The sequence below is a fragment of the Bactrocera dorsalis genome, chromosome 5, assembly GCF_023373825.1.
Source record: "Bactrocera dorsalis isolate Fly_Bdor chromosome 5, ASM2337382v1, whole genome shotgun sequence".
Taxonomy (NCBI): domain Eukaryota; kingdom Metazoa; phylum Arthropoda; class Insecta; order Diptera; family Tephritidae; genus Bactrocera; species Bactrocera dorsalis.
In genome coordinates this window covers 41,583,160-41,596,908 of record NC_064307.1, presented here as the reverse complement: position 1 = coordinate 41,596,908, position 13,749 = coordinate 41,583,160, and the positions used below count along the sequence as shown (strand labels likewise).

The 13,749-nt window shown below is 30.3% G+C and overlaps 1 protein-coding gene across 5 annotated transcripts in view; it reads left to right on the top strand.

Moving 5' to 3' along the window:
* LOC105229035 (uncharacterized) overlaps positions 1 to 5,210 on the top strand; it is a 78,757-nt gene extending 73,547 nt beyond the window's left edge. For all 5 annotated transcript variants that reach the window (XM_049458401.1, XM_011209089.4, XM_049458399.1 and 2 more), the window contains 5 exons: positions 1,162 to 1,280; positions 1,345 to 1,482; positions 2,168 to 2,735; positions 2,806 to 3,704; positions 3,763 to 5,210. In XM_049458401.1, the coding sequence (XP_049314358.1) occupies positions 1,162 to 1,280; positions 1,345 to 1,482; positions 2,168 to 2,735; positions 2,806 to 3,704; positions 3,763 to 4,128 (2,090 nt within the window). In that variant the 3' untranslated portion in view covers positions 4,129 to 5,210. The remainder of the gene's footprint in view (positions 1 to 1,161; positions 1,281 to 1,344; positions 1,483 to 2,167; positions 2,736 to 2,805; positions 3,705 to 3,762) is intronic.
* Positions 5,211 to 13,749: the final 8,539 nt, after the last annotated feature.

Below are 13,749 nucleotides of genomic sequence, written 5' to 3'. Positions count from 1 at the left end.
CAAGGCAAATATAAATCGAGTATGACGACATGCGCGCTCAGGGCGCGCATATAACGCAAATGTAAGCGAGCGCGCGACCGGCTGCAAGCATTGCAGGCGATGCAACAAGGCATGCGGCAATCGCTTGTGCAATACCGGTATTGCATTTGTTGGCGCTGCCAATATAATCGCGCAGCCATTTGGCGCGCATCGTTGTAAACGTAACAGGATTGCGGCAGCCGCCTAGTGGGTGGTGGGTGGCTCACGGTGCGCGCGCTCATATTGCTAACGCGCAATAGACAACAATTGCTCTGCCATACGTGCCGGTACTGGGTGGCGCTAGCAAACAACAAACGATCGAATCGTAGATTGGCGTCAATTTGCACATTAGCGTAGCAGCAGCTTGAGGGCGCGCGTGCTTGTCGCTTGACAGCGTACGGTCAACAAAGTCTTATAGAACGCAACAGTTTAGTTGAGGAATAGCTAGCAAATCGTATAAATTATTCTCAAAATTACCTTAACAAATGACCACTACGGAAAATTTATTTGTATTTCTTTGCGCGCCGATTTTACAGCATCGAATATTGTATCAGCTACGCTGCGCGTTGTCGCTTGGTGCTGTTTTTGCATGCTTAGTATAATGAGCGCACAATGTTTGATGTACATATTTCGTAAGCATAAGTGGCGATGCCGCTCAACATGATTCTATTTATACAATTTTCCACGACATTTCGCGGTTGCACCCACCAGTATTGGTTGGCAGCGTGTCAAGCACCGGCTGCTAATTGCCGCCGCGTCACCACCGCGTTTGCCACACAGCACTCTTTGTCTTGTTGTCAGCAGCGCGCAGGGCGGTGCGTCCATGCGCTTCACTGTCAGCCACTCAAATATTGACAGCGCGCATTTTCGAGCACTCAAAAGGTTCATTTGTATTATTTGGTGTGTGATTGTAGGTGTGCGCTCAACCGCGTACGTCATAAATAGTTGGCTAACACACAATGAGGCGCTTGTTAGAATTTTTTTTGACATATCTATTTAAATTGACATTAATTAAAGATTTTTCTTGGCATTTTCATTTAAAATGACAAGCTCTATAGAAATTAAAAAAAATTAGTACTTTTAACCTTCAATAAATATAGTTTCTTCCATTGACAAATATATTTCTATTTCTTATTCTTCCAGCGCCCTTCAATTTTAAAAGCTTATTATTACGCTCCGAAGTTCTGCGCAAGCTCAACCATTTCCAAAGCTCTTTGGCCGATGTTGAGAACGCATTGAAGATACGCCATACTTCAGCGAAGGTAAAACTAACATGAAATCTAGATATGCTTTAATTATATAACTAAAATTTTTATTTTGTTTTAGGCCCATTATCTACGCGCTCTGGCTTTGTGTCATCTAGGCCGCTGTGATGAGGCGCTCTACGACAATTGTCTGGCCATTAGTCTCGACAAAGACACATTACTCACTAGTTCGGAACTATTTCAACATGATCTCGCAAAGGTAGGTGAAGCAATTAGCCATAAACATGAATATTTATTAAGTTATCAAATTTGTGAGGTTAAGTAAGGAACTGGATAAGTCTTCTGTATGGAGAAAAGCAGATAGTTGAGGAATTGGAAAGCCTTCGAAAACTCAAAAACCCTCAAAAATTTAGTCGAAGTCTAATCTTTTTTGTTTAAAAATATGAAAGGGTTTGTATAGAGCTTGAGGTTAGCAGTATACAGCCAGCGCATAAAACTGAGTAGGGATGGTTCGCCTTCTCACTTTGGCTCGACTTCAAAGATATGTTCTTTGGTTACAAAGAGGATACTTGGTCTTATTCCTGAAATCTTCCCAAACTTTCGAACTACGAAAGGCCCTTGTTTGTTAGTTTTGGAGGCAATGCAAGACCAAACTAATATCTTTCCGGGTATAAGTTACTGGGAATAGGTTCTAACGTCCGCTAGCCTTAGAGAAAGTAAGTAAAAGAGACATTCGAAATTATGAACCATAGACTCATTCCGCACTCCAAATACCGGACCAAAAAAGGTGAAGATATTGAATGTAAAATACCCTAAACTCTTTATAGACTTTCGGTATCCATTCAGAGGCGATTCCAATACACTAATCGATAGATTCAAAATTCCCACGACCGACAAAACACCATTTTGGGACCACTCAATAAAATATCACTCTTTCCTTACAGAATTTGCAGAAACTTCTCGCCCAAACCCCGAAAAGCAAATCGCTGCTACAGCGTACCTTCAATTCGGCCGCTGCTGTGGCCGCAGTTCCCTACAAACTACTCGCCGCTGAGCAACAATTGCGCCGGCGCAAGCAACTCGCTCTGCTGAGCAATGCCAATGGCGATCATCTAAGCTCATACGACGAGGAGTTTATACCGTATGACAGTAGTAAATGTGATATTGTCGCCGATAGCGATTATCTGACACCAATGGATGGCGCCATCGGTGACGTTGGCGGTGTCGGTGTTGGTGATGATGTTGGCGGCGTTAGCGCCAATATTTCCGGCTATATCTCAGGTATCGGTGACACGCTCATGGATAAGCGTTTTTCCATCTATGCCGGCATGGAAAAGCACTTCGATATTGAGCTGCGACGACAGGCATCACGTAAACATTTTCGTCGGAAATGGACGCCCAAAGAAACCGAGCTGATGCCCACATTGAGCGCGTCTTTGGAAGAGGTGCACTACAGTGCGCTGTTTCGCAACACTTTGGAGCGTGTGAAGCAGGAGCTGCAACGGCTGAAAAGTGAGTATTTCAAATATATAAAAGATTGCGGCATATTTTATAATGGAAAATAATTTGTTAACCACTGCAGAAATTGATCTGGCTAACGGTGCGCCACAGAAGCAAATGCTGCAAGTGCCGGCCGGTCTTGTGGATGCCAGCGATTTCGATTGTGTGCTGTGTTGCCGCACCTTCTGGAAGCCGGTGGTGACGCCATGCGGTCACACCTACTGCCGGGTATGCTTGGATCGTTGCATGGATTACACCTCCTCGTGTCCATTGTGCATGTCGCCACTTGTGGAACCAAATGTCAATACCATGTATCAGGGCTCATCCTCGCCCGTTCCCTTCATTGTGGCCAAGCGGCCTGTGACCAAATTTCTTGAAGCCGCAATGAAACGATTCATTCCAGACAGCTACGAGAAGCGTTTCCAGCAAGAGATCGATCTCGAGCCATCGGTGCCGGTCTTCATCTGTACAACCGCCTTCCCCTACGTACCATGTCCGCTATTCGTATATGAGCCACGCTATCGTCTAATGGTGCGACGCGCTGTCGAATCGGGTGAGAAGCAATTCGGCATTGTACAACCGAATAGCGGTAAATCACGTTACTTCGATGTCGGCACCATGTTGGATATACGCGACTGTGTGTTGCTCGGTGATGGCTGCTCCATACTCAGCACGGTGGGTTGCAAGCGCTTCAAGATACTAGCACGCAACGAGAAGGATGGCTACGAGACCGCCAAAGTCGAGTATATCTACGATGAAACCATACCCGATGAAATGGTGAAGACGGTGAACAATATGCATGCGATCGTGTTGGCGAAAGCCATCGACTGGTTCGAGAGCCTCAGCACCGAACTGAAGCAAGAGATATTGCAAAGCCTTGGCGAGATGCCAGCGGTGGAGGAGAACTGGGAGACCATCGCCGATGGTCCGGCGTGGGCGTGGTGGATCATCGCATTGCTGCCGCTCAATCAGCAACTGAAGGTAAGTGCTGCGCGCTCATACACAAGTTTTGACTTAATATATTCCCCTACTATGACAGGTTGACATTCTGGCCACAACATCGCTGGAAAAGCGTCTGCGCGCCATTGAAAAGACGCTGGACTACATGTCCGGCACTTTGCGACGCACGCAACAAAGCGACTGCAGCGTTGTAGTGCCGCAGCAGCAGCAGCAACAGCAACAACAACAGCAGCAGCAATTACAACAAGAGCAACAAGAAGATTGTGAGCTGGAGTTGCCGCAAAGCGATGAATGCTGTCAGCGCTCAAACACCAACGCGTTGCGCAGCGTCAATGGTGAGCCGCATCATCACCACCATCACCATCACCATCATCATCACCACCACCACCACCATCATCATCATCATCATGCGAGCAGCAGTGAGCAACAACAATTATTGCTGTAGTGCTGCCCTGGAGAGAGATACGAACGGCATGCTATTTGTGAGAGTAGAAAGTGATTGCGTGCAGCTGGCAATGCAGCAACAAATACCAAAAGCTTTAAAGAAATCTGAAAATTAATTAACACACACACACATACACTTGAAAATCACAAAAATATAAGCAGCGCTTTGCGCATGTGCAACCTTTGCACATTAAGAAAACACACACACATTAAACACACACACAAACACAAACTGCAATTCTGCGGTCTTCTATGTAAAGTGGCAACACCTAAAGCTTATGCCACATTTAGCTTAAGTTTTCCTTATTTTTTTTCTAATATTATTATGTATGTATGTATAAGTGCTGTAATTACCAGAAATTAATCTGTATATGTAAGTGTATGTGTAAGTTAGTGTACTGTGAGTCGTTAGTTGTCGTTTAAACAGTTTTAGCATTGTAATCTAATTACTTGTCTTATACAATTTCAAATGAGGGAATTTACGAAAAATCTTAAAAAATAAACGAAAGTACAGAGAATTAATCCAATTAACAGTTGAGTGAAAAAAATTGATATTGCAAATAATGTTTTGCAATTTTTAATTATAGTATGCAAAAAATCTATAAGAAAATTACGTTTAGCGGCCAAACACAGCAAAGTTAATGCTGCTGTAAATAAAGAAACTAAATATATATATATATAGTATATAGTATGTGCAAGTAGTGACTTGATGTGTGATTGTATTGTATACAGTAGCGATTCTATAACGAGAATTTCAGATTATAATACTACAACATATATATGTGTGTGTGTATAGCGTAAACCGTGTATGTAGTTATATTGTAAAGCAACAACAAATAATTCAAAATAATAATAATAACAACAATAATGTGACGAAACACGCGAAATATTGAGCAACAGTGCGTTCAAAAAGTATGCATACAAAAATTGTGCGCTGAATGCAAATTTTTTATTTTCCCTAAAGAGAGTACAAATCATGTTTGTGTGTTTAGAATGTTTATGCATAAGTTAGTTGCTACTTCTTTATTTGTAAAAACTTTATTTTTCACTTTTATATGCAAATATATGAAATTTTCAAATTAATCTGTTAGTCTTTTGTTATTATTTTGTGTAAGAAAATAATTTGTTTATGCATGCTGACCTAACATAAAAAGTTAAAAATATATTTTTGAAACTTTTTTATGGAATAATTAAAAATAATGTTTTATTATTACTATTTTTTTACTCATATTTCCAATACAAAAATTTAAAGATTATAGTCTACCATATTGTGGTTTGAAAATTAATTTTATTTCCGCGGAAGCGGAATTTATACACTTTCGTAGTACCAGAAATGTGGTACAAATTTTTAAAAAATTTTTATAATTTAAAGCAAAAAAGTATAAAAGTATTTAAAATATCTTTACCAAGCTTTTCCTTTTTTTTGAAATATTTTGTTCAGTATAAAAAATTTCTGTTAAAAAAAATTTAGGTTAAAAATATTTTCTGTTAAAAAATTCTGTTCCGATTAAAATTTATTTATTTAGTGCTTAAAAAACTTTTTTTAAATGTTTTCTTAAACAAAAATTCTTTATAAAAATATTTTTTCTTTCGTTCTAAAATGTTTTCTAAAAATTTTTTTTTCTGTTAAAAATCTGTTTTTCCTGTAAAATTTTCATATAGAAAATGTAAAACTTTTTATTCGGAGTTGTAAATTTTTTTTTCGTTTTTCTCTTTTTTTCTTGTATGTCCGAAAATTTATTTACAGGTCATATTAAAATAAATAAATAAATAAATATTTTTCCTTTCTTTCAAAGTTCTGCTAGCAAAATTGCTGTTTAGAAAAATTCGTAGTTTATAAATGTTTACTGCTTAAACAACTTTTACTATTAAAAAAAAAAAAATCCGTTTAGAAAAAAATTTGTTTAAAAAATATTTAATGTTTAAAATTTGTTTCTGTTTAAAAATATGTTTTCCCTGTTTAAAATTTTTTCAGCTAAGTTCCTTTAAAAAAAATTTGTAGATCGAAAAATGTAATATAACTAATTAATTAAGGTTAATTTAATTAACCATTTGATTAATATTAATTTTTTTAAATTAATTAATATTCAAAATATTTTTTTTGTTTTGTAATGCTGAAAATCTTAATTCCATATAATTCTTATATATCGCATTGAACAAATTTTTAAACCAAATACCATATTGAAAAAATGTTAATTCCAAGTATATGAGAAATTTTTTTTTTTAAAGAAGTCGAGAATTAAAAATACCCACATTATTTATTTCAAGCCTCCGCTTCGTTGTATTTAACACAAAAAAGGTTAAAAATATTTTAAAAGTATTTTGTTGTGCTTTTAATCCAAATATCGATTTGAAAATTTTTTAAATTTAAATAATGGATTGAAAAAAAAGAAATGAGTGTTCCAAATTTGTAATACCAAATAGAAAAATATTTGAAATCGACCTTTCTTAATTAAAAAAAATTGCAACCCTGCTATATTGCATAAAAAAGTACAAATATTTCCACTAAAACTTAATTTATCGAACTCTTTCAGCGCCAGTAATATAATAAGAAATTTTAGTTTAAAATAAATAATCAGTTATCTTACGACAATGACACAAGTTCTTTCAGTTTTCATTTCGTTATGATTTTTTTTTATCAAAACTCTGCTAATTTGTTCAATTTACTAGCTTGACATATTTTTTCATATATTTTAGATCTCCAACCTTTCTTTGTATTCAGGAAGTATTTAATTGTTCATTAACTTATTTTACGGTCCGTTACTCAAGTATAAAGTGTATTCGTGAAACTACAAACTCATATAATAAATGGTATAACAAAATCTATAAATACAACTACTACTAATTTAGTAAACCTGTAACTACTAAACGAAGAAAACACTATTTTCTATACCTACTTGAAAAAGATATAAACTATAGACAGCCAAATTAATGTAGATAGTAATTTTGAATAGAGAAAAATATAATCAAATGCTAATTCAGGCAGCTCCTTAATTTAGTCAATTAGCACAATTGAGGCTTTATGCCAAAATGTGAATTTCCAAAATAAAGGAATCAATTAACAATTTGAGCCTCTTCGCATAAATATAGAAAGTTTGATACTTGAATGAATTAACAAATTATTTCCAAGCACAATTTGGTTACTGGTTCTATCACATTTTTTTATCTGTTAGTTTAAATGAAGAAAATTTGCGAATTGAGTGAATTTATTATATGAGTAAATTTGTTAATTGTGTCAATTTATTAATTGAGTAAATTTGTTAATTGAGTAATATTATCAATTGAGTAAATTTGTTAATTGTATCAATTTATTAATTGAGTAAATTTGGTAATTGCGTAAATTTATTAATTGCCTAAATTTATTAATTGAGTAATATTGTTAATTGTGTAAATTTGTTAATTGAGTAAATTTGGTAATTGCGTAAATTTATTAATTGCGTAAATTTGTTAATTGTGTCAATTTATTAATTGAGTAAATTTGTTAATTGCGTAAATTTGTTAATTGTGTCAATTAATTAATTGCGTAAATGTTTTAATTGAGTAAATTTGTTAATTGAATCAATTTAAAAGCTTGAAGGGAAACAACTAATTGATTCAATTTAGGCGCTGCCTGAAAAGCCCATAAGTTATATAGTATAACCAATGTAGCTATGTGTGTATGTGGTAGTGATGTGGTGTTTTTATCGTCATGTTGTTGTATGTTTGAACTTAATGAATCTTTGTGGCTAAAAGGATGTTTCTTTATTAAAAGAATTTCAACTTTAAATTGTAAAATGCTGCACCCGAAATAAAATTTAAGCCATTTTACTACAAACAATAAATTAGGTCAACAAAACAAAATGAATAATTCCAGTAATTTTCGCAAACATTCCATAAAGTAAAATAAATGGCATAATTTTCAAAATACTGAAGACAGCGCTGTAAGTGGTTATCGATTTTTGAAAAAAAATTAAAGTTTATAAATCGTTTATTACAAAAACACAGAAAATTTTGCCAATACTAATTTTCTTCATTAATAATTTTGTAATAAATAATTAATTTGAATAATGAAAAAAAGAATAAAGTTGGAATTATTTTTATGTTTTAGTTTTATATAGAAAAAAAGAAAGTTTCTGTCATTAATAATTTTTAATAAATAACTATTTTGAATAAATAAAAATTTTAACAAAAAAATTTAATATTTAAAATTAAATGTAATATCCAAATCAAATATTTTTTTCGGTTAAGAAAAACCGCTTTTATATATAAATTACAGAATTTACAAAATTTTGCCACACGCCAAACTCACTTCGGTTCCTTAAACACATCAAATATGTACATACAAAAATTTAATAATAAATTAACAAAAAATATATAAATTTCTTTAAAACTAGTACACAGCAAATAAACGAGAAAAAAATGGTTTCGAACAATAGTAAAACTCAACACCGATTTTGGTTTTAGGCAATTCGATTTACAAACATAACCGAAAAAAGATTTCGAAAATTCATATCGGATATTATAAGCCGAAGGGCAATAGCAATAGCTTTAAAATGAATAAACGAGTATTATATAACTGTTTAGAAATGAGAATTTGAAAAAAATTTATATTAAAAAATTACATGTAACAAAAACAACAATAAAATGTGCGACAAAATTTTAATCTAAGCAATTATGAACTTAAAAAGTAGGTGAAAATTAAAAAATTTGCATAAAGCAAAAAATTACAAATTAAAATAAAAAAATGTAAAATATATATGTGCAAAGCAGCAAACTCATATAAATTTTTATGAAAAGTCTAAACTAAAAAAAATTAAATTTTATTATTTAAAAAAAAAAATCATGTAATGCTGGAAATGTATGACAATCTCCAACTCATAACAAAATGTAATGAAAGCAAAACACTTGCAACTCACAACAAATAGTTAAAAACACATTAAAAAAGTGAGACGAAAAAAAAATAAAAAACAAAATAAATAAAAACTATTTGCAAAATATATACACATAAAAACTAGTTATTTTTTACTATTAAACAAATTTATGAAAACACTTCATACGTGCATAACTAATTAGATATTTTTCATATTTGACACACACTTGTATATAGTTGATAATTTTTCTCCACTAGCAACAAATTTCATATTAATAACCAACTTTTAGAAAGTTTGAACTTACTTTAAAGACAATTTCAAACATTTTTTACGACAAATAAATTTGAATTTTTCATGCAGCACTCAATTTTTTTATAAATTATAACAATAAAAAGTTATAACAAAAATATACATTTTTTTTTTAATAATAAAAAAAATTAGAATTTTCATAAAAATGCAATAATTATTAATTTTTAATGAATATTTGCAAGTAATAAGGGGTACCAAATTAAATATTTAATGCTTTGAAATACAAAATATTGGCAACCGATTTTTGATCACAAAACATGAGTGGAAAATGAGTTAAATTAATTTTTGCACGCAATAAAACGAAAGAAATACAAAATATTTAAACTCGAACTGAGGCGAAAAACAAATTTTAACCAAAAATTAAATAAACTTTTGTTCGTTAAAAAATCTAAATTTTATTTTTTGTTTATTTATTTTAATTTTTTATTTTTTTTTTTTGTTAAAAAATCTAAATTTTATTTTTTGTTTATTTACTTTAATTTTTTAGCCAGCAAAACTATTTTTTTATTTAATTTTTGTCATTTATTTTATTTTAATTTTACAGTACGTTTTTAAATATCAACCAATCATAAAAATTTTAAGGCAAAAAAATTATTTTACCATTTATTAAAGTTTAATTAAAAAAAATTAAAAGTTTTTAATTATAATTTTTAATTACAATAATTTGAATTACAAAATTAAGTTCACAATTTTGCTAAATTTTTGAAAAAAAACCTAATTACAAAAAATAAATTTTTAATCACAATAAATATAATTACAAAATTTTTAATTACAAATTATTTTTTGTTACAACTTCTTTTTCGTTACAAAAATTTTAAGTTTTTTAATTTTTTAGTTTAATTAATTAGAATATAAAACTAAAATTTTTTTAAAAACCTCTTAATCAGAGAAGTTTTAGTGCGCAAAGTTATACAAAAAATGTACGATAAAAAAATTAATATATTAACAAAATATATTTTGTAATTTTTTTAATTGTTTTTTTATGATTTTTTAAGGAGCTTTTTTATTTGTGACTTTTTATAACTTTTATAGGTATTTTTTGAATTTTTAACAAAAATATTAAAATAGTAAATAAAAACATTAATTTATGTTCTAGTGTATTTTTTAATGTTTTTTTAATTCTTTTTATATTTTTTAATGAAAAATTTTAATTTATTTTATTTTAAAGTTAAAAAGATAACAGATTCATAAAATTATTTTGTAACACAAAATAAAAATTCTAAATTGTTTCAAAATACAAAATTTTTCTTAACTAAAAATTTATATTATTTTTTAGTATTTAAAATTTTTCTAATTTACGAAGCTTTTTTTGCTTTGAAAAAGCTACAAGTTCTATAATGAATATTTTTTACTTTTTTTAGTTTTATTAAGTTTATTTGTTTTTATTTCAAATTAAAATATTAAAATTATAAAAATATAATAACAGTTTTTGTTTTACAACAATTTTTATAATATTATTTCTTTAATTTTTTTATAAAGTTTTCTATGATTGAGAAATTATGCATAACATTTGTGAAAACATATATTTTTTGGGTTAAATTTTTTTTGTTAATTTATGTATTTTAAACAGTTTTTATTTAAAAATTTTACAGCAAAAAAATATAAAATTTTTTTATAATTTATTACCATTTTTTATATTTTGTAATTTAAAAAAAAAATGTTTTTTTTTATTTTTTGTAATTTTTAAATAAAAAAATTTTAAAAGAAACAATAAAAATATTCATAAGTATTTTTTTTGTATTTTTTAAATAAAAAAATTTTTATTTTGTAATTTTTAAAAAAAATTGTAAAAGAAAAAAATTAAAAAAAAGTTATTAGATTTTTAATTTTTTTTTTAATTAAAATATTTTAAGTTTTAATTTTAAATTTTTAATTTTTTTTTAATTTTTTTCTTACAAATTTCGAAATGATTTTTGGAATTTTAATTTAAAACTATAGAGAGAAATATTAAATTGTTTTGACGTAAAATTTATACAAGATTAGAAGAAAAATAATTTATAAGTGTGTTTTATTAAAAATATATGTTTTAATATTTTTTTAATTGTCTTTATTAATATTTTTTTAATTTATTTATATAAATATGTACATATATTGAATTTAAAAATTATAAGATAACAATTAAAAATTGTTTTTAATTTTTTTTTTTTAATTTTTTTTTGTTACAATTTTATTTCATTTTTTTTGTATTAAAATTTTTCTGATTGAGGCTGTCGCACATTTAGTTGTTTTTTGTTTGTTTTAACAATAATTGGAATTTTTGTTTACTTAACATTCTTTAAATTATTTATTATTTAAATTATTTTTTGTATTTCAAAACAAACATATTCTAAAATAATTTAGTTTGTCATTTTTAAGCCAAAAAATTCCAGAATTGTCTTATGCTTAACGAAAACATTAATATTGTTTATTCTTCATTATTTACCGTTTTCCACTTGACACACCTTACCGTACAAAACAACATACTTTTCTGTACACATATGTATGTATTTACTTTAAGCTGACTTCTTCCAAGTCACCGCCTAAGCTTAAACTCCCTCTTCTATCTAGCCGGAACTTTATCGCTGTCATTTGTACGATTATTACACACAATTTAAGCGTTATTGTTGTTGCGGTTGTTAATTACAAAAGCAATTACTCTTAGTTCCACACACATACACCCGCGTGCGATCACACTCGCCTACTCATACTTACACACATACACACGCGTTAATTGCTTAGTTGCTCTTACCAAGAAGTGAAAATTACAAGTAACTACAAAAACAATAACCAGTGAAGCTGTGAATAATTTAAGTTTAGTTTTGCATATCTTAAGTTTGCCGTTAAGCTCCGCAGCATAATGCATTGCACTGTATTTAAGCGAAACCCAATGATTTGAAGAGAAACAAAGTTTTGTAATGTATGCTTGTGTGTGTGTGCGCACTCAGTTTCGAATTCGCATTAATTTTCTACCTTAATTCAATGAGCACATTGTTTTATGCTTAGAAGTATATCTACACACATGCATACATATGTACATGTATGGCATATAATTTATAATTTGAAAGCGTGCGTTAACGGTATGTTAATGATTAAACAATAATCAAAATAATTAAAATGTAATTTTGTATTTGTAATTTGTAATTTTAATATATTTCTAATTGTAATCGTATTTGTATTTCTCTATTTAATTAACGCTTATATTTCTGTACGATTTCTTCAAGTAAAATTAAAAAAAAATAAATTTATACATTTATAATTACATATAATCATTACCAAACAATTTCATCCAAACGTATGTATAGACATACATATATGTAAGCTGTAAAATGTTTCCTACACACTTTTTTACTTCATAATAATTTCATTTAATTATAAATAAATCAAATAATTATTCTCTATAAAAAATATACAACTTTGTTTCATTTGGTTTGGTTGAAATTTTGTTTTTCAGATGGTGGCTTTTGGCGACATTAATTTGACTTCCAAAATATATAAACAAAATCTCAATCAATCTAATTAACCGTATATATGCACGTTAGAGTGAGGTAGAGACTTCGTAATAGACGAGTGTTCGTATTTTCTTTATCTTGTGAAGCTAATATTCCTACGAATGGTGTTTTCTTTTAAAATGACTGAATATTTTGAGTTGGTTCTTTTGTTGTAAGACGTATATGGTACGCTGCTGTATTAGTTTTCAACCATAAAACGATAAAATATTGATTTTTGAAGACTTTTCTTGTTCGAACTTTTTATTGTTATCTTAAAATTCATTATAAAAATGTTTCTTGTCGCTTTTGATTAATGAAGAAATTTATGAGTACAAGTAGCAAGCCTAGGTATTATTGAGACTCCTATTGGATAAATAGAAAATAATTAAAGTTTTGCACTACCACCTATGGTCTATTGTGCCTTACCCTACATCATATATGGTTACAAAGCTCCAGCACTCTGTATAATTCCAGGAGCTTGGTGGGCGCAATTAAAGCGATGTTATCTCTGTCCACGTAGATGGATCCTAAGGTCTTGAGCCTCTTTCTACAGATGGCTGAATAATCTAGAATCAGATGTTTTGGAGTTTCCAAATTCATATCATAAAACCGGAGTTTGCAAAGGAGCCTTTACTCATGTTGGACGGATGACGTTAATCATATCTTTAAACCTTGCTAGGTTGTAACCTCCCAGTAGTAACTTCGTGTGGCGCTCCCGACTCTCTCCTCCGTACGAAGCAACTAATTTATGGTGAGGGGCCCAACCGCAATACATGATTATAGCCCAATCCTCCTGGAAACCGTTGCAGAGCGGGCTAGTTCGTTGGCCAGCTCTTTGTCGGCTACCCCTTTATGTCCCGGTGACCAAATCTGGTGTACATGGTTGCATACTGCCTTCCTATACACTAACTACACTACACTACTCCACTACTAGCGATTCGACTTCGTTTTTAATGCCGCTTGACTATCGCTGAGTATAATAATACGCTGGTTGCC